Here is a 21,152-nt window from a genome sequence, read left to right as displayed (position 1 = left end):
GCACCCGGCCCTGCCACGTTGCGTTTGGCGGTCCGTGTGCCTCACGGTAGTATGGAAATGCCGCTGCCGCCGTCACCCCGGGGCGCGGCGCTGAGGAGCCCCGTCCCCAGGCTCGGGGTTCCGCCAGCACCGGGCCTCCGCCTGCCAGCCCCGCTCCGCCAGCTCGCCCCGGGCCGGGCGCTGAGGGGACCCCGAGGCGGGCGGGCAGGCGCTGCCTCCCCCTCACGGCGGTTGGCGGCGGGAAGGGCGCGGCGCGGCCGCGGCGCCTGTCAGGGGGCGGGCGGCCGCGGGGGAGCGGGGCGGGACGGAACGGGGCGGTGCGGGGCGCCTCCCCGGAGGGGAGCGGGGAAGGCGCGGCCGCCCCCTCCGGCTCCGGGCAGCGCGGGGCCGCGCGGCCGCCCCCCGAGATGTTTAACCGGGCCGTGAGCCGGCTCAGCAGGAAGCGCCCGCCGTCAGGTAAGGGGGTGAGGGCGGCCTCTTCCCTCCTTGCGCGACCTTCCGCCCCGGCATCTGCCGCCGCCTGAGGAAGTGCCGCCGGCAGAGGAAAGGGCTGCGCTTCTCTTTCCACCCAGCGTCGGGGAAAGGAAAGCGCGGCCGAGCGCCCTCCCGGCAGCGCGGGGCGGTGAGCGGGGGCGCCCGGCCGGCAGCCGCTCTCCCGCCCTTTCGGCCGCGCGGGGCTTTCAACACGGCGGCTGCGGGGAGCGGAGCGAGCCCGCCCCCGGCAGCGCTTGTTGCTCGTGTCCGTTACCTGGGCCGCGCCGGCTGCTCCGCCCGGCTCTCTGGTACCCGCGTCCCGGCGGGCTTACTACACTCATCCGCTTGCTGCGGCCGCATCCCTTGGTTTTCGCATCGTGGCGGGGCCCTGCGGGGCTTGCGGCGGGGGCTGACCCGCCGGGCGAAGGGGCTGTTCCCGCCGGGTGCGTGCCGTGGCAGACCCCGCCTGGGGAAGGAGCGCCGTTCTTCCCGCGCCGGCAGCCGCAGGGAAGAGGGAACTGGCTTCTGCCGGGGTTTTTATGCCTCATCAGCCAAATTTTAATTGCCGACTGCTGGCTGCCGCGGTTACTGGTAGCGAGGCAATAGCCCGGAACATGGGAGCGTGATGGTTCGAGCTCGAAATCCGCCTCGGAGAGTTTCCCTTCGGGAGGGGGCGTTTGAAACTGGGATGGAAGTTGCAGAGCCTGAGGAGTGCAGGAGGGCTTCGCGGTTCCCTCTGCCTTCGTGCTGCTGCGGGACGTCTCATGGCCCGGCATCTCTGATGCTGTGAGTTCAAAGTGCGGGGGGGTGGTTAACACAGACCTCATTGCCAGAGCAGCTGGGATAACTGCTGCGAGCTCAGAATCCTAGACCGGTACCGCTACATTTTACAACCTGCCGTAAGAAGTTAAGAGCCTTTCGAAGAAAAGCCAGATGGGGCGTTCATCTGGAGGGTTTTGTTTGTGTTTTTTAAAGGATATATGTCTGGTGAACGCTTCCAGAGATGCTACAAAAGAGGAACGTCCCTGTAGTTTCCTTCCTTATAGTTAAAAGTGGAATCCAGAAGCCATCTGTTGCTGGAGACAGTCAAAAAAGGATGTTGACAGTCATGCTTTGAATAACCAAACCGTGCGAAGGACGGCCCTTTTTGTAGTGAAAAAGGTCCAAAATTCAGCTGCTGCTAGGCAAAATTGTGTGCGGGTTCGTCCAGTGGTGCTCGGATACATGGAGAGTAAGGCAATTTTCCCCTTTCGGCTTCCCACTGTTTCATAACCTTGGATTTATTAATTCCAGACTGGTGGTTGTTGCTGGATAGGCGTTCTGGTGACTGCAGGGAGAGACAAGGTTTTTTGGATTACCTTTGAAGTAGTCAAGGTTTGTGGTTCGCAGCTTTCTGATCCAGGTGGGAGAAGGGAAAACACGGGTGATGCGATGAGAAGTTCTTCAAGAAGAAGTAGGGAAGGCTTTTCTTATTGCTGTGTATTAACGCTAAAAGCACCGAATAAGGAATATGCTGTTTACACGGTGCTTTTGTCATATCTGTGTACTCTGTGTGTGCTGGTTGTCTTCTGTTAAGGGGTTTGTAAAAGGCGTGTGCGGGAGAGAAGCAGTTGGAAGGGGCATTTAGGTCAGGGATGCATCCAGAGGGGTACTGTGAAGGGTGTGAGTCTCTGCTGTTCGGTAAGGTGCCATACAGGCTGCCGTGTCAATGGTTTGAGAAGGACAGCAGCCTGGGGAGGAGGTGTAGAGTGTTAGCCCTTCTGGAAGGCAGATGGATTAACATGCCTAGCTCAGTTAGCTGCGCTGAATCTCTAAAAGTTTGATGGGCTTCCACCTTTCTTTGTGCTTGTTGAAACCAAGGGCCGGGACGGCGAGTGTTGACCCATGAAGTTGTGTATTTTGATGTTATTCATGCTTCCAGTGGTTTTGGTCCAAGCTCCTGTTTGGAGAATGCAAATACATGCCATTGTTGGGCACCACGCTTCAACTGATAATTAGAGTTAGCAGCGCTGCGCTCGCCGTTGTATCTATCTCTTACAGAGGGTCTTTATCTGCAAGTCTAACGCCGCGCTACTGTTGTGAGATAGGGGGAAAGCAGCTTCTAGAAGATGCTGCTCCAAAACAATCCTCCAGCTAGCATCACTGCCTATCTGTGGGCTTAGTGTAGGGCTCCCCTCCGAAATAACGGTGCCGTTAAAATACCTGCTGGATCGTTTGCTCTGTAGAAGTAGCTGGCGGTGGCCCGTGCTGCGGGCAGCCGTGTTAGGTCGTGACAGGTCAGCAGGCAGTTTGCTTCCGTGGGGACTCAACAGCTGTGCTCTGCTGCGTCTGCTTCACTGGCTTTCTCTGCCTCTTGGTTCCGAAGCCGTATAAGCGACAGCAAGCGCTCCCCTCTGGCATTAAGAAAGGTAATTAGTGTGTTTATCAGCTGTTGTGTGCTCTGCATGTTATTTTTACAGAAGTATTGGCGGAAGAACTGCCGTGTTGTAGTGGCTTTTTTTTTTTACTTTTGGATGCAGAAAGTTATCTCCCACTTTCCCGCAGCAGCAAATGTCTGCCTGCCTCATTTAAATGATCTACTGGTTGTTAAACATTGGCATCGAGCTTATTAATTCTGAGTGCTTATTATATAGCTTTGTCACCAGCTGACTTTAACGGGAGTAAGTTGTCCTTATAAATAGCAGACAGAGATAAATAGATTTCAGGAGGCTCATCCATGTAATTGTCTCTTACATTTATTGCAGTATTGCCTTCTGAAATAAATTTGTTTCAGGCTTTCATTGAATTCTCCTCCAGCGGAAGTATCATTTTTAAGGTAATTTAGTAAGATGTTATGGGATAAAGACTTGGGGATTAGCTCCTGGAGTAATTTATGGGGAAAAGCTCTTTCCTATCTTAAAAAAAATTCTAGAAATCACAGCAGTGCTTGGAGTGAGCAGTTAGGATCCTAATTGGGGTGTGTGTGTCATTTTTATATTAGAAAAAGATGTTTGTGAGGGTGTGTTTAATGGGGTATAATAAAAATACCCGGGAATTTTAATACCCTCGTGAAATTTCAAGGTGTTTCCTGCTGTCCCATATCACAGGCAGCCTATTTACATTTGCTCCGAATGGGGATGTTAAATGTTTTGTGGCGGTGGCAGAGGGGCCCCGAGTGTGGGGACTAATGGGACTCAGCCTGGAGGGGGAGAGCTTGAGCGGTGCCATGCCCAGTACACAGATGTGAGCCCTACAGAGCCGTTGGCACGCTCCCTGGCACTGTTCTGGCCCCTGCCAGCTGTATTACCCCCTGACACAGCAGGCAGGGTGGGTGGTACCAGCCCAGCAGTGTCCCCAGCAGGTTGTTTGCACTGGGTTACAGTGCCATGAGGGACAGCCCTTGGGGAACAAGAGATGTGCTGCACTACCTGATGGCAGGACATTCTCTGGCCTCTTGAGTTTATTATGTACCCGTGGTCCAAGGGTCTGCCTCTGTGACACTGTGGCTGGTGTTTCCTGCCTCGGTGTGGACTGGTGCTGGGAGCTGTAGCACAGGTTGAACTGGGCAGTGGTACCCATGCCGGCTCTGCAGGGCTTGTCTGCACCTGTGGCATCTTGTAGCCTCTGCTGTGGGGAGCTCCCAGCTTGAGTAAGTGAGGTAAGGAGTAAAGCCTTGTATGAGCAGCGGGCAGGCCAGCGTCATCTCAGCACTTTGAGGAAATGAACTGAGTAAGAGAGTCCTGTGCAACAAGGCTCAGCAGAATGGGCATTAGGAAGAAGTCGTGTAGGTCTTCCTATCAAACCCAAGATCTCCTGTAGGGCTGGAGGAGGAGGTAGAAGGGGAGTGAGGTCGTAGCAGAGTGCAGGGTCTGGAGGGTGATAGAAAGAGCAAGGGAAACGTAAATGGAGGATGGAGCTGGTTTGTGGTGAGTAGGCTGGAAGAGGGAGGAAGCTGGAGCAAATGGTGGGCAGGGAGGAGAGAGACAAAATGAGAAAGCAGTTGAGGGGCAGCAGATCAATGTATCCTGGGTGTGTAGAGACACTTGTTCTGGCCTTTGCTCACCAGAATTGTTTTTTAGGTTCTCATAGTGCTGGGCCCACCTTGTGTTGCAGTGGCTCACTGAAATAAATGCTTTTTAAGTAATCATTGAAGTACACTTAAAATTTGGATGGAAAAGAAACACTAGAAATAAAGTCTCATTCCCATATGTCCTCTGCTAAATCATACATTCAGTTATGGAATGGCCATGTTCTTCAGGTCATTAGCAACTGTACACACAGAGCTGCCATTCTGCTCACAGGTGAGGATGATCGTAGCAAGAGATTTAAGCTCCTCAGAGGTAACTGTGACCTGCTCCAATGTAGTTGGCTATTCCCACTTCAATCTCACAGGCTTTACTGAGATTGGAGGCCCAGATACTTTGAGTCACGTATGTAGAATAAATTTTGTAAGTGATTATCACGACATCCTTTTGCCTGAGGGGAGGGGAAACTGAGGCACATCTAACTCACTGTACATATCACGTATGTGATATGCATCACATATGAAGTCTGCAGTAGTGGTTTGGAGACAGTCCTCAGGTCCTGACTCTTGACTTTTAACTAGCAGGCTGTGTGTTTGGGGGAGGAATTACTTCTCCTGTACAGAGCTGTGGGTGTACTTGCTGCTTTGGAGACCAGTCTGTCCCAGTCTTTAACCAAATCTGTTACAATAATCTTGGGTGCTGAAAGGTTCTGTGCAGGCCCAAAGCCATGCATTTGTTGTGTAAGAAGCTTCATGTCAGTGCTGTAACAGCACCAGAGAGCGTGAGCAGGATGGGTAAAGGGGAGACAGGATTTACACATGAAAAATGAAGCCTGCAGTGACTACTTGCTCGATCATTTTAGATGCATTCCTTTCTTTTACGTCTGTATTTACTCAGGGCATGAGTGTAGATCTCACTGTTAGGCACTGGGTATGGAATCCGCAACTTCAGGCAGTTTACCTCTTTTCCAGCTGTGGAATTTCTCCTGCATGAGAGGAACACTCCTCTCAAGGGAGAAAAGGAGATGCTCCTTCACTTAAAACAGTGATCCATCTTGCTCTTAGAAAAACAAATAGTCTACAGGTTCCTACCAACCAAAACTCAATTGGCTTTGCTGCCGTGCCAGTGTTTTGTAGGGCTTTAACCTTAGCATTTGTCATTCTAGCTACCAGTTAAAAAGGGCATCTGATAGTGTGGCTCTGCATAGATAGTTCTGTGAGATACTTGCTGAGGTTTAGTGTGGTGGCAGAGGAGCGGCTTTTTTTAACAGAGCTGAAGCAGAAGTTACTGAGATCCCTGTTTCCTATAATTTGATAGGGAGAAATTAAGGGGTTATATAGAAATAAATGGGAACTGTATACTTCACAGTCAGAGTTTTTGTGTGCCTTTCCAGTGTGTGCTGGCCTGAAGTAGAGCTCTTAGCCTGATTTCTCATGGCCTGCACTCCTCCTGTCTTCCCTGGGCATTTCGGGTCTGAAAGGCAGGAGGCCAAGCAAGAGCTTTATGTCTATTTTAGAGTGTTTTCAGATCAGCAGTAACATTCCTGGAGTCTTCCCAAGCAATAGGTTTTCTGATGGGTAGCCAGCAAACTTTCTTTTTTGGCATCAGTAGCCTTTTGTATGCAACATAATTTGTGGGGTTGGACTCGATGATCTCTGGAGGTCCCTTCCAGCCCCTACGGTTCTGCGAATACTTGTCCCCTGTCTATGGGAAGGCTGGCTGGAGGATAAGGTGTGGGCACAGTTCAGTACACCTTGTAGAAGCTGAATTTCAGTGGTCTTGAAAACAGAAAAAAACACCCCAAAACCTCTTCCCCCATTAGCAGGTCGACTCAGCTGGAATGAGGCTCCTCTGCCAGCTGTCTTTTTTCCTCTTAGACTGGGTTAACACTTCAAACTTGTTCTCCTGTTAAAGCATTATTTTTCTTTCTCTCATTGTCTTTTTCCAACCTCCACTGATGAGTCTTTCCTTAAAAACAAATTTCATCTCTGTGACTGTCCAGGATTCGCTTTATAGAAGCCAAAGTCGTTGACAGTGCCAGAACACAAGGCAAAGGGTCCTTTTACTGCACCGTCTGCGGTCACTGTGTTCCACATGCGGAAGGTGCTTGAACTCCTATCATGCAGTGACAGTGCCTGCTTCCATGCTCATGAATTATCTGACTGCAAGGCTTTTCTTACCTCCTCGGAGGCAAAAAGCAGAATTCAAATATGTGTCTGTGTTTATTTTCAGCTTTATGGTGCTTCCTTTAAAGAGCACAGCTGTGATCCCGGGGTGCGGAGGGCGATGGGGAAGGAGCGCGTGTGACATTCGTTCACCGCTGCTAATGAAGATGATGTTCTCTTCAATTTTTTTTTTCCAGAAATAAATGACAGCGAGGGTCACCCAAGCAGCAGCCACCAGACCTTGAAAGGAACCTCAAAATGGGCGACATCACTGGAGAACCTCCTTGAAGATCCCGAAGGAGTGAAACGATTTAGGGTTGCTGTATTAACTATGGATATTTCTGTTCACTGAAATTAGGATTTAAAGCTGAGCGAGTCTCAGCATAGATCATAGAATCATAGAATGGTCTGGGTTGGAAGGGACCCCAAGGATCATACAGCTCCAATCCCCCTGCCACAGGCAGGGCCACAAACCTCCAGGCCTGGAGCTACACAAGGTTGCCCAGGGCCCCATCCAACCTGGCCTTGAACACCTTCAGGGACGGGGCACCCACCCCCTCTCTGGGCAGCCTGTTCCAGCACCTCACACTCTCTCTGTAAAAAAACTTCCCCCTAATACTTCATCTAAACCTTCCTTCCTTTAGCTTTAATCCATTCCCCCTTGTCCTGCCATTGTCTGCCCTTTTAACAAGTTGGTTCTTCTGTTTCTCTGCTCCCTTCAGGGACTGGCAGGCTGCAATGAGATCCCCCACAGCCTTCTCTTCTCCAGGCTGAACAAGCCCACCTCCCTCAGCCTCTCTTCGTAGGGGAGCTGCTCCAGCCCTCTAATCATCTTTGTGGCTCCTCTGAACCCTCTCCAACAATTCTACATCTTTCTTGTATTGGTGCCCCAGATCTGGACACAGTACTCCAGATGGGGCCTCACGAGGGCAGAGTAGAGAGGGACAATCCACTCCCTGTCCCTGCTGGCCACCCCTCTTCTGATGGAGCCCAGATGGTGCAATGCTGCAAGTACGTAGTTGTGCAACCTTGTAGGTGTGTACCTCGAGCAGAGGTGGCAGAGTTGGAGCTGTGGCATTTGCTGAGCCTCTGAGGTGGTGCCTTCTGCCCACTGCCACTGCAGCTTGCTCTCCAGGGGGACATGGAAGACTTGTGGTTGCATCTTTCTGTAGGGATCTATTGACCGTTCCAAGGATTAACAAGTTACTGTTGGATAAACTACAGTCCTTGAGCCACTGATCTCTCTTGCCAAGCATTATTTATTACTGAGGACTGACCCCATGCTTTTTATTCTCATATTTTGTCCTTCCTTAAGCACTGAGTTACCACGAACAGCTCTGGAGCCTGGTAACTCTGTGCGGCTCTTACTCTGTGTTGCAGCAGCTGTACCTGGAACTATGATAGTCTTTGAGGTCCCTTCCAACCCAGACCATATCATACTTGGGCCTGTGCAGCTCAAAATGTAGACTTGAGGCTTACTTAGGTGAGGGTGGCAAGTTGGGGTATTTTTAAGGCCACATTATCTGTAGGAGTAGGAACTACCTACAGGACTGTGGTTTTGCCCTACCAGTCGCTGATAAAATGCACCAGGATAAAAATATTTCCTGCCAGACTGGTTTGAAAAGTGATGTAAACCAGAATTGCAAAACACCGTGATTTAGGATTCTCTAAAAAAATTTGGAAATAAATCTTGGTGCTATTTAATTCTTGGCATTATTTAATATCTGTTTTCTAACACTTGAAAGTGATAACAAATGATTTCAGAACTATAAATATTTTAGTCATTATTTTTTGTAAAGAAATTTAATGTACATTTTTTTTCCTCCATTTTGAAACAGGCCTCACTTTTGGAGGAATGTCCTTTGTTTAAACACTGCCTAGAGAATGCAAATACATCTTCTGCTTTAGTTTACTTAAGGGAATTTATTGCCACTGGTGATCATGTTTAGAAATGCTTTTATTTGTTGAGAACTTACTCATTAAAAAATCAGAAAGATACTAGATGAGAATCTCAAGTGATGTGTGACTCACTAAAATAGTTCATTATAATCACCTGATAATGAATTCATATATTTTTGGATTTCCCTTTGAGTAATGACTGTAAAACTGCTGGAGTTATTTAAGGGAGACAGAAGAAACTCTGCTTGTTAGTTACTGATATGCTCCGAGATTAAGTGCAACGCATCATTCTCCTGGAATGTGCTTTCAGAGTGCTGAATATACGATTGTGCCTTTGGGTTTTGTTGGTGTGCAGATGCCCTGACGCAGTGGTGCTGTCCCATGGGATTATCTAAACTCAGTGAAGCTACCCATGGGTGGCTTCTACTTGCAATACCTGTAGTAGGAAGAGAGAAAACCAGCTGAGATTGGATATTAACGTTTGTTTGCCCGCTTTGCTTTTCTCTAGGAATTCTTAAAGAAGGAATTTAGTGAAGAAAATGTTTTGTTCTGGCTAGCTTGTGAAGAATTTAAGAAAACACAAGGGAAAAAGCAGGTATGTTTCTGAATGTGTTCTGCTTGTGAACAAAGCTTCTGCAGCAGAGCTGGAACTCTTTTAACTCTTCTGTTGCTCATCGTACTTTGTCAGAGTGCAAATACTTGAAGGAATTGCACTGAAATCAGTGTAATGGAATTGTTTGGAAACAAAGCTGGTTCTATTTCAAATCAAAACAAAATGCTGAAATTGTCAAGCGTCCCATGTTTTGAAAACTCTGAACTTTTTTGGTTGCGTGGGAATTGCAGGAGGTTTAATTGAGTGGTGTTGCATCATCTTGTTTGGCAATATCAATATAGTTCATTCAGGACTTTTTTGTAAAAGCATAGTGGCTATTACATTAGAATGTACACCATTATAGTATTTTAGTGTAACATAAAAATACCAAACAACACAAACAAAATGTTTTACAATAGCCAAAATAAACATTTTGCCTTATCAAATCCCAAGTTACAAAACAAGAGAAATTGAAGTAAGGTAGTGAATTCTTGGATGAATTGCCAAATAATGGGCAGAGGCTTAACTAGGTTGCATTTAGCTTAATTATTCAGTACCAATCATTACATAGTCTGGTCAAGATGGACTACTGCTACTACCAAAGCTATTGCAGCAGTGGCCAGAATAAATGTGCTTTAGAGTGACACAGACTTGCAGCAAATCTTTATAGCTGCTGCTTATGGATGGCTTGGTTTAGATAATTTGCAAAGCTAGAAAAAGCAGTAAAAATAGAAATCTTTCCAATGTTTATGATAGCATGAAGCACGAATTTGTCTTCTGAGAGAGACTCTTGCAGAAATCACTTTGTATCTGTCTAATGCAAATGGAGTATTCTAACAAGAAATTTTACTTGTTTTATAGCCTGCTTCTCATGAAAACTGGTTTACCATGGAATCCAGTTCATAGACACTCAGGCTTTTGGTCAGATGAAGCTGATTTCAATTTAACCCAGACTGAGTGGGATTTTTTTTTCCCCTTGTTTTTAAAGTGTAAGATAAACTTTCAGTATTTGACATGAGAGTGTCAGTGTGGGGTATTTCTTGGTTGGTTTAAACTTGCACAAAGGTAATCTGTGCCTAATGTTACTGTCCTTGCTTCTGTCTCAGCCTCAAGCAGTGTTGTTTTTGTGTAGGCTGGTGTATCACTGGGGTGGTTGGCTCAGTAAATATCCCCTCCTTCCTTTCTTCTCTTCACAGGTAGGTGCAGGTTCACCCTGCTCCTGCTTTATGTTGTTTGCAAATTGTCTGTTGCCGTTCTGAGAAAATATCTCAGGCCTTTCCTCAAGACTTATTAAATATGTTTTGGTTGTTACTGTAACCACAGTCACGTGGGCTCTGCCTAGAAGCTGACATATCAAGCCAACACAGGCAGATCTTGCAAGATGCTGTGCAGATACATCTTCTCTCTCCCCTTCCTCTTGAATGTGAACCACTGGCAAGGAGAATCCAGGCTGTTGTGTTGGCTTGAGACTAGTGGTGGGAATGTTTAGTCAGGGGAAGGCAGAAATGAAGTTCAAACCAGACTGTTCCATGAGTCTGTGTTTGTTTTGCTGTTTGAGTGAGCTAACAGAAAATGCACACCTGTTTCAGGGAGCAGGGGAGGTTTTCAGCATCTGCAGAGCAAGGCAGCAAGCAGGCTACGTTACTGGCCTAGGCAGCTTTTAGACAGACTGGATTCAGCCTGTGTTCTTGCAGCAGGAAAGCACAAACTCCTCCCTCAGCTCAAGACACATCACTGTAGTTACAAGAAAAAACCCCAACCTTTAAAATTGAAGTTAAATTAGAAATGTAATTTTTAGCAAAGATTGAGGAGGAAATTAGGTCAAGTCCACTTGCAGAGTGACTCTTACCCATATGGTCGTCATCTTAGGACACATATTTAATTATTGAAATGGGAGTGGTGAGGGTAAGTCAGTAAGATTTAACTTTAAATATTTTATTGGAGTTAGTCATATGCTGTTGCATTTGCAACTTCTTGAAGTAAACAACATGTCCATTGTGCTACTTCCCAAGGTTTAAATGTTTCTTCTCTTGTAGCTGAGCTTTAAAAATAAATTACGGATTGTAATAAATGCTTCAAATGACATGGAATCTTCTCAGCTATTGCTGAAACCCTCCAAAACACCCATGTCAAGAAGTTTTGTAGTGAACAATTTCAGAACAAGGTATACCTATTCAAGAGCTCCTTCTGTGACTTCCCATGTGGGATGTGGCAGTGGTTAGGCAGGACTGGGTAATGCTGCACAGCTGCTAACTGCTGGAGCCTGTTCTGGTGAGCATCTGGGACTCCCATTCACCTCATTTGGGAACCACACATGCCTGAGAGCTGAATTTGACCTTCGGAAAGGAAGTAGGAAGGAATATTGTATCCACTTGGAATAGTGAGGGGGATTTCTGCAGACAAAACTTTGTACTCCAAAAGGGAATTTGGCACGGATGCTGGAGTGAGCACACAGATGTAAGTGAAAGGTGCCAGAAATCCTTTAATAACCACCTGTGAACAAGATCCCAGTTAAAGTGCTGTTTAAATTCCAGAGTAGAGAACCCTGTGCAGAAGCCTTAGTTTCAGGCTGATGCAGAACAAAGAATGCCACCCACTGAACAGGGAGCATCGCTGTCTCCTCCACATGAAGCTGGCTCTCCCTGACTGTCCTTTGGGGGCTGTATAAAGATACTGGCAGCTTTAACTGTACTTTTTTCTTATTTTTTTTTTTTAATTAATTGTCTTTAAACTGCTGCTCTACTGCTGAAGCACAGATGTAGCTTGAGTTGCTCCATATGCAGCAGAACCTGCAGTGTTTAGCTGTGCATTTCCATATTTCCCCATTGTGATAAAATCAGGTCCCCTGTGTCTCTCCAACGCCCCCGTCATCCTACCACAGCACTTTCACTTCCTTTCTCTGTCTCTCTTCCCCACAAAGTCCAGAGATCCTCCCTGTTTCACCAGCCTCCCCCACAATTCTCTCGTTCCCCCCATGTTCTTTAAACTTCCTCACAGTACTTGTACTTTTGGTTTTTCCCCCCCTCAAGTCCTCTGCTCCTTGTTTGCAGTGCCCAGCTTGTGTGCCCTGGGCAAGCAGCACATTGTCTTGTGGCTGATGTGGAGCTATGTGTGTGTTGATTACCCAGCAGCTAAGAATGTGCTGGCAGTTCAAGAAGAGTAGGTAACTTCTGAATGCATACTGCAGCGCTGCCTTTCCTCTCTTTCCTCTCTCTCACTGCTCTTTTCCATTGAATCAGGAGGAGGGCTATTATTTCTTCATCCTTTATCCCTCCCTTAAATATGGATGAAATTTAATATCAGGTTCAAAAGTTACTTAGGTAGGACTGACACTGACCAGTTAAAGCAGTCCCACCTCTGATCAATTGGATTAGCTGCTCATGCAGAACAGACGTGTCTGACCCAGTCCTGCCCAGTCTGTGAAAATGGAAAGATCAGAAACTGTTCCAAACACTCATTGTGACCTAAAGCACCTGACACACGATGTTTTACCCACTGGATGAATCATCTGCCTTAAAAAGGAATACTTCTGGAAAACGTGTGTCTCCTTCAGCAGTGAGAGAGTTAACTCTTTAGGCCTTGTGAGTTGTCAAACACGTGCAGCTTTTCTTCTAATTGTCCCCAAATGTTGGTTCTCAGCTGTGAAACATGAAAGAAATTCTGTGACTCCTTCATGGGCAAGGGTTTAAATGCTTCCTCCTTCAAGCCCACTTCCTATCAAAGATACAGCCCTGTAGTTGGTGCTGGTCTGAAGATGTGGTCGCTCATTAGATGTACAGTAGGGAACACTGATGAGTAACCATGGCTTGGGATGCTGAGTGGGCCTTGTTCTCAGTGTGAAGAATTCAGATTGCAGCAAGGAGGCCTCCCTCCTGCCTGGCTTGGCTCTCTTCTGCCCCGCTGGCTTTCTTTTAGGCCAGCCTTCTGGTCAAGGGGGAGCTTGCATTGAATTCCTGAGGATTGTGCCCACTCATTTACTGCTTGAAAGCTTAAAGATGCTGGGTGGGGTCACAGTGTTATCACTGTTACTGATTTGTTGAGAGAAGACCATTCTCTTGATTCCAGGGCAAACACTAATAAACTGGTTTATGCAGGTCACACCTACCATTATTTATCAGCTTTCAGAGGGTCTTCAGGGTCTTATCTTTATCATTAGCCAAAAAAAGACTCGTTAGGGTTGTGTTTTAATCATGTAGCCAGTGTTGCTGTGAGCTGTCCTGAGGTAAAAAGGTCGTTGTAACAAAGGATGTAGTACCACAAGGTTATCTACCAGTAGCATGGATTAGGCTCTAACTTTGCTCAGTTTTGCCTTGCAGCAAGTTTCTCTAGTGCATTTCCCCTCTGGGTTCCTTGTGCATGCTGGTTATCTGTTTGTGAAAATAGTCTTCTGAATAGTGAAGGCAAGGCCAAGTTGGTGATGCTGAGCAGTTTTGCAGTGGATTATCACAACCTGCAGAGATGTCTCTTCCAGTACAAACGAAAATATACACAAATAAGATTATGTATGTTTGTTTGTTATTTGTTTTCTTTTTTTTAATTCAGACTATGTTTTGGTTTTAAGAACCTCAAGAAGTGACCCAGAGCAGTCTCCAATAAAACATTAACAAATACAAAGAACATTCCCACAGCAAATAATTCTTTCAATAAATATGCCCTTTTGCAGATGCAAGAAAAAGCTAAAGAAATTTACATGACTTTCCTGTCCAGCAAAGCTTCCTCCCAAGTCAATGTTGAAGGGCAGTCACGTTTGAATGAGACCATTTTGGAGACACCTCACCCTCTCATGTTTCAGAAGCTCCAGGACCAGGTAAAATTACTTTCTTCCAGAACAGAGTGTGTTTAGGTTTTAGTCTGCTTCCTAAGCACAAGGAAGTGTGGGAAAGGTGGGAAGATGCCTACTCCTACCCGTGGCATGGACTGATTAGGTAGGCACAGAGCTGGGCTGCTTCTGCACTGGGGATATTAATACAGCTGCTCTGTGGGTGAATGCACCATACCCCACGTTCTTGCCCCCATCTAGCAAGGGCCAACTAGTTAGGAAATTCAGTGCCACCAAGCTAATTCCAGTTCAGGACTTGCCTGGAAAATCAGATGAAGTTTCCTCTGGGTTCCTCTGCTGGCAGCTTGAAGATCAGTCACCCAGCTGCCTGACTTTGTGCCTGAGAATCAGTTGCCCAGCTGCCTCACTCTGTGCCTACGTTTTCCTGTGTATTCACTGGGGCTGAGTCACTGCTGATGTTTGTTTCTGTAGTTGCCACTGGTTTCCTTGAGAGCTCAAGATTCTTCATTTTGTTTTGGTGTGTACATTGATCTGAATATAATGCAGTTTCCTGAAAAGCCTCCTCTTCTGTAATGCACAAAACTTAGAAGAGGTTTGGGTATCTGCTTTGCCTTTTCCTATAGGTCTTGGGAGGTCTGATAGGAATTAGGTGACGTTTTGCAGGCATGTCTTTTGGTGGTAAATTTTCTTCATACGTAACTTATTTTAGAGCCTTAAGTTTTGAAGTGAGTCATTCTTATCTGCAGCTTTCCAGCACTTGCAGTCTGTACTGTTTTTAATTTCTGTACCATCCTCAGGACTACCTGTATTTTCCATCTGGCTTTTCTCTTTTGTGGAGAAACAACATGCTGTTTTAAATAGTGTTTTTAACCCATTTCACATCAGGTACTGTGTATGTTAGTTGGGCACTGGCAGGCTCAGTTGAAGTGGGCTGAGGAGCAAAGGCTCTGCTGTCTTCCAAGCAGGTTCTAAGTCATTAGCAGTGGGAATGTCTGAAAACAAATTTCCCTGTGAAGGTGTAAAGTTTTTTTTTGTGGAAGAACTTCTGACTGGGGGGGAAGGGAAAGAAAATGTGCTGGTAAATCTAAGCACTTTGGTTCAGGGTGGGTGATGGTGAGAGTGAAGCTAGTAAGACTACCACAGGTAAAATGTTTTGCAGTCTTACAACTGAGCATGCAGATGAACAGCCGGGGATGTTATACCTCACTTGGAATCAGCTAGACCAGTGGTAGGGAATCCCACTGGTGCAGGAAGAAAGACTGTGAACTTTTAAAACCCAATGCAGCGTTTTTGTGGGTTGTTGCAGGTTTCCACTGCTTGAAGCTTCTGTTTATTGCTGTTAGAAGATAGTTTGGGAAGACTTCTGGTCTTCTCTAGTTCTCAAACCTTATAAAGTTATGAAGAGTGGTGTAACTTGTTCTCTAAAGAGCAGCGTTAAGTACTGCTGGCACTGTGTCTCTGAAGTATAGAGAGGCAGAGCTTGCAAGCCACAGTCTGGGCTGTTGCATTACTGGTAACTAGCACTCTGGTTCTCCAATTCCTGCTGGTTTCAGTGGGGCTAGCTGTGGGGTGTGCTCATGGGATGGCCTTGAACAACTTGGAGGCAGTTGTTTGTGCTGAATGAAGCAGTGTGCAGAGAAATCCATGATTTCAAAATACTTATGGGGTAAACTTTGCTGCTCCACAAAGGTGATGGGAGGAGGGGAGGTAAAAAGAGAACTCTGCTCTTGCACATGATTATAAAATCTGCTCTGTGCATTTGGTTGACCAAACTCCAGAATATTTTGATCTTGGTGCTCTTTCTCTCTGGGAGATGCTTTAAATGATACCAGGAACAAGGGGTCAGTCTGAGTTCTTACAGTGTTTGAACAGGCAATGTCTTCCTTAGGTTTTGGGTTTTTTTTTTCCTTGAGATAGTTGGATCAATTCAATTACATTGTAGTTAGCCAGTGCCAGGAAGTGTAATTTGACTTAACTGCCTTGATTGGAGTCTTCCAGTATGCAGCTTATAAATATTTCCTCTCTTTTAAACATGAACTTAAATATTTAAATGTGTAAACAAACAGTGATTAGTAAAATGCTTCAGGTAATTTCTTTGCAAGGGGTGTATTTCAGCAAACACAGACAAGAGCAGTCAAGTGGTGTGTTCTTCTGTCCAAGTTCCTTGAGGGGATGAAATGAAACAGTTAGAGATTATTTAATTATTTTTTTCCCCCCATCAAACAGCTGTTGTCTGGTTGTACTGTTAGTCAGAAATGAAGCTCACAAAGGTAAAGCTCTGGTTATCCACACGTGGGAGTCAGAACCCAGAAATTCCTCTTGGAAATACAGCTACTCTGAGTACTGTAAAGTGTAACTGGTCATGAGGTGTGAGTCAGAGAGGCTCTGCCAGGGAGATAATGGGCAGAGTGTGATGGTGTGATGGAGGCTTTGGTTTTGACTCAATTATAGTTCTGAGGTTTACTTTTTTTTCCTTCCCCTCTGTTTCAAGACCAAGCAGAATACAGTCCTGACCTCGACATCTGAACAGATTCCAGGCCACCCTCCCCAAACCTTTTGTTTTCAGGAAACACCCATGAGTTCTAGCTTTTTTGTCTCAAATGGGTATAAATAGAAGAGAAAGCAGCTGTGTTGAGGGAAGAGCCTGGACTCCAGCCCTGGAAGAGAAAAGCTGACTTTGTGCTTCCACGCTGGCTGCGTATTAGTTGTGAGAATAAGGGCAGATCTGCTAGGGAAAAGCCTAATGGCACAAGTTTAATCTATCTCCAGTTTTAAACCACACTTTAACTGGCAAATTCCATCTGTACCAGATCACCTTTTTGTGGCAGGTACCTGCAACATTTCTGATCTAGCCTGAGACCCCCCCCTTGGCATTTGGTTGTGTAGTAATCTAAAAAGGATGGGAGAATTGGTGCAAGTTTAAGAAACGCTGGTTAAATTAGCTGTTTCAGTATATTTGTAAATTATTTAGAGGCTTTTCCTAATTATCCAGAACACTCCCTGTATAGTGAGCTATTCTGTAATGTTCAAGAGTAACTGTGATCAGAAAGGTGCCTAAAAGGTACCTCTTCAGCAAAGCGGTGGCTGTTCGCTCTGTGCAGCACCTGTTGAGGGTTTGAAGTGTTTGGCAATGCCATGCTTTCCAGTAATGCTTTAATGCTAACAGAACAAGAACACCTTAAGAGTTCATATGCTGTCCCTCTCACTTAAAATCTAGTTTTACTTAGGTCACTGTTTTTGTGTTTTTCTCCCCCTCACCAGATATTCAATCTCATGAAATACGACAGCTACAGCCGCTTCTTAAAGTCAGACATATTCCTAAACCACAAGAAGTCTGAGGAGCAAGAGGAGAACTCACCAGAGGCCCAGACTGCAGCTAAAAGAGCATCAAGAATTTACAACACATGATACAGTGAATCTCTTCAGGAGAGGCAATACAACAGCTAAAATTACACTCAGGAACAGTCTATGTTTTATAGCAGTTGCATTTAGGGCTTGAAAAGCTCAAAACCTTTTAGGAGATACTTACCTTCTTAATTGCTTGAACGACTAATTGTTTTTTGCATGATAGCTGATAACCAAGCACCCGTGGAAAGACTGTTTCCTAGCTAAAAGGCTGAGGCACTCCTCCGTGGCATAAATGGCATTTCATATTTCAGAAGTTAAAATGCTTTCAGTTTTTGTATCTTCTTTTGCAAGGCATCACCATGATGAGAGGTGGGAGATAAGGTGGTTGGTTTTTATTTTAGTTTTGCCTTGTAATTTTTGTTTGTGACTGGCATTTACATCCTGAATTGCTGGGAGAAGCTATTGAGTACTTTTTGTGTTGCTCTGAGGATGACTCATTCATAGGAAACTTAATGATGAAGGGACTGCATCTTTCAGGGTTAACCTCAATAGAATCCAATCCCTTCCTGTGTAACTTCTTTCAGGATGGTATCTGTTTTGCTTTGCCTTTATTGTTGAGTCAAAACACTTCCCTAGTCATGATTTTCATGTCTCTCTCTTAAATTTCCCCCATTTTTTTTGCAGTAGACAATCAGCTTCTTCAGAGGATGAAATAACATGTATTCCCTTGGGTACAAAAGCTTTTAAGATCAAGAGAGACCCTGAAGAACTTCTAACAGCCATTAGGAAACCTGACAGTCAATATGCACTCTGGGCACACTGGTTTCAGGAAAGAGCATGCTGATTTCAGGAAAGCTTGCCCGGGGCACATCCTGCATGTCAGCATAATATCAGTGTCAGTATTGGGAAGCATCTGGTCTCTCCTAGGTCATCTTCTGAGCAATCCTACTCTGTGCAGCAAGAACACTTTGGCAGAGGACTAACCAATGAAGTCTGGCTTTGTTTTACTAAAATCTTTCAACTAAATTCACCCTGCCTAATTTTGTTTGCCCCAGAGAAATATTTCAGGGTGTTGTAATAGTGACTTTCGATAGCTGCAGTGGAATGGGGGAGGGGGGGTATGATGTGGTTTAGCTGTTTTCACATCAGGCTTAAAAGGAATGGGAATTTATTTCTGCCCAGAGCAATCAGAGATGAAACATCAAGGGTGGTAAAAGGAGATGCTCCCAATTAGCCTTCTGTGTTGTACTGGGACTGTGTCAGAGCTGCAAAGCATGTTTTGGTGTACAGTTTTTCATGTGTTCGTATATATGTGAATCAGATCACTGCAGCGTTACTAAATTGCAGTTTAAGTTGGGAAAGCATATTAGCTACGTGCTTTGTTTACAAGCTTAGCAGCCTGTAGTCTAGTGGTTTCACATTCTCTCATTATTTACTCTCTCATGTTTTGCACTGCTTCCTTGAACTCATGTTTATGTGCTGGCTAATCTAAATGCACAGTTAGCTTTTAATGGGTTAGTAGTTCTTTTTTTGTCCAAAAGGCCAGATATCTTTTAAACATTACTGTTCCTATCCACAAACTAAGTCTAGATTGTAACTTTGATAGGCTTAGATTATCTCTTTTAACTCTGAGCCACTCTTGCAGGTAAAAGTTGTTTCCATGGGCTCTTCCCTAGTAAGATGTAAGAGTGGGAATGGGAGTTCTGACTCTTCTCCCAGAGCTAAATGGCCTGTTCGTTTCTAGGAGGTCAAAGAAGAGGTCAGTGCCTCTGTATGCATGTTTAAGATGTAATTCTTATGCACTGAGTTCATTTTCCTTTTATGCTTTCAAAAGATTTAATAGTTTAATAGTTAATGTCATCATCTTGTTCACATCAGTGGTCTCTGACCTCACGCTTGAGTCGTATGTCAGTGTTTTGCAGAATAGGAACGAAGTAGCACGTGCATGAACCCTGCTGTTGTGATGGGACCCAGGAAATGGGGCCACCCCGTTCTGGGCTTGCCAACTGCTTGTAATGTCAGGATTACCTCTTGAAAATTCACTGTAATAATGAACTCTTAATGCCTACCATGGCAGAGGATGGGATTTATGATACCAGGGAAGTCCCTGGGAGCGGGCAGCTTAAACATTTTTAGGAGTTGAGACTTGTCTCTTCACGGTAGTTGCAGCAGAAGTCTTACTCATACAGAAAAATGCAGGATGGGGACCTTCATGGGAGAAATGCAGAACGAGCTCCTACCACATTCATCACATGGATGCACAGTAGATTCATTTTTAATCATATTGATTTTAAAAATGCATGAGTAAGGGAAAAGAGTCCTTGACTAGCCTGTTTTAAAATAATAATAACGATAATAATAGATAAAACCAGAAGCTGTATGGACAAGGGTAGGGCATTAAAGAGAAAATACTTGTTAATAGCTGCTTACAAACAACATTTTCCTTGGCAATGTGCTTCCTGTCAGGTACTGTATTATTTGCTTGTTAAGAGCAAATGCCTTGTAGGAGTAGACGCAAAGGTGCTTCACACTACTGCCAACCAAAAGTTACTCAAATGGAAATGTGTTTTTTAGTAGCCTCTCAGTGCCTATGATGTTTCTAAGATAATACACCTAAATCCACAGAATTCTTCATCTTTGAATTGTTCTCTTTGCCTCAGCAGTAGCAAGTCCATTGCCCCATTGGCTGCCTTATTCGCGACGTCTGGTTTTGGTTTGTGTTTCAAAGACAAGCAGCAGCCAGGCTTACAAGGAGCAGGAATCAAAATGGCTTTTTTTCTATTCATTAGATTATCTGGTTTTTTTTTTTCCTTTAAAAGAGCAATCAAAGTAAAACCACACAAGCAGATGTCTGCAATTGCAGTGTGTATGTGAATGGAGAAAGGTTATTTTGCTTCTGCTGGTATCATCACTGATCAAATGAAATACATGACATTTTCTCTGTGTGGCATAGAACAAATTGCACAGACAAACGAAGAACTGAGTTTCCCTGTAAGTAAATCCTGCATTCCAGGAACGACTGTAAGTGTTGCATTGTACCTCAGGCTGTAAGTGGGTACTCGGAGTTGCTTTACTTAGAGATTAAAGATAGGATCTGCTCCCTCTCGTAGAACTTACACTGAAGGTATGAGCACAAAAAGCAAGACACAGAAGTTTTGTGCCTGATTGCATGCCTTAAACTCTACCCTGTTGTGTGTTTCTCAACTAAGAATTAAAATAGTCTACAAATACATGGAATCCGTGTGCTGACAGTTGTTTCGTTTGTGTTTTGAACACAGTTTGGGCCAGGATCACTTTGTTATCCCCCTTTCTGCATTCAGCCCCTGTTAGGATGGGTGTTTATGTTCTTTCATGGCATGTTTTCTTTTGGAAAACAGGAAGGTGAGATGACACAGCGGGTTTCACTTCTGAGAGCTGTTCAAACAAGTTGCAGAAAGTCACTTGAAGAGCAGAAGATGCTTCATCTCCTCCCATCTCTTTGTACCTGCTGGATTTCCTCCCTTGAACTTGCTTCAAGTGGCTAACTCATGGATTAAGGAGTTTGAATCTGTACAGAGGGAGAGCAAAAAGTCTGAATATTCAGGTTTAGGTAACAGTTCAGAATGCACTTATTTTTACTGAAGGTTCAGATTGATTTTAAGTGGGTAGCGTTTGCTTCTGGGTTAAAAACTAATCGGGCCTGATGCAGAGAGGGGACCAAATTGTTCTCTGATGCTGGGACTGCAGTTCAAAGAGGAGAAGGGCTATAGTCTCCCTTTTATAAATTGTTTATAACATTTTTCATCCTAAAACAGCGCAGTAAGTTTTACCAAGTCACTCTGTTTTGCCAAATATCCGCTCCCTGACACACCAGAGCGATTGTTTACGTGATAGTGTTCATGTCCCTGTCC

General features: G+C 45.2%; 1 protein-coding gene across 1 annotated transcript; it reads left to right on the top strand.

Moving 5' to 3' along the window:
- Positions 1 to 407: 407 nt before the first annotated feature.
- RGS10 (regulator of G protein signaling 10) lies at positions 408 to 17,322 on the top strand (the record flags this gene model as incomplete). The annotated part of the gene is made up of 5 exons (XM_084264828.1): positions 408 to 456; positions 6,841 to 6,959; positions 9,051 to 9,137; positions 13,798 to 13,941; positions 17,176 to 17,322. 5 exons carry the CDS (start codon positions 408 to 410, stop codon positions 17,320 to 17,322), a joined length of 546 nt encoding a protein of 181 aa, XP_084120954.1.
- Positions 17,323 to 21,152: the final 3,830 nt, after the last annotated feature.

The sequence above is a fragment of the Gallinula chloropus genome, assembly GCF_964237585.1.
Source record: "Gallinula chloropus genome assembly, chromosome: 5".
NCBI lineage: Eukaryota > Metazoa > Chordata > Aves > Gruiformes > Rallidae > Gallinula > Gallinula chloropus.
The sequence above is the reverse complement of the archived record's forward strand: the minus strand, read 5'-3'. Positions and strand labels throughout refer to the sequence as shown.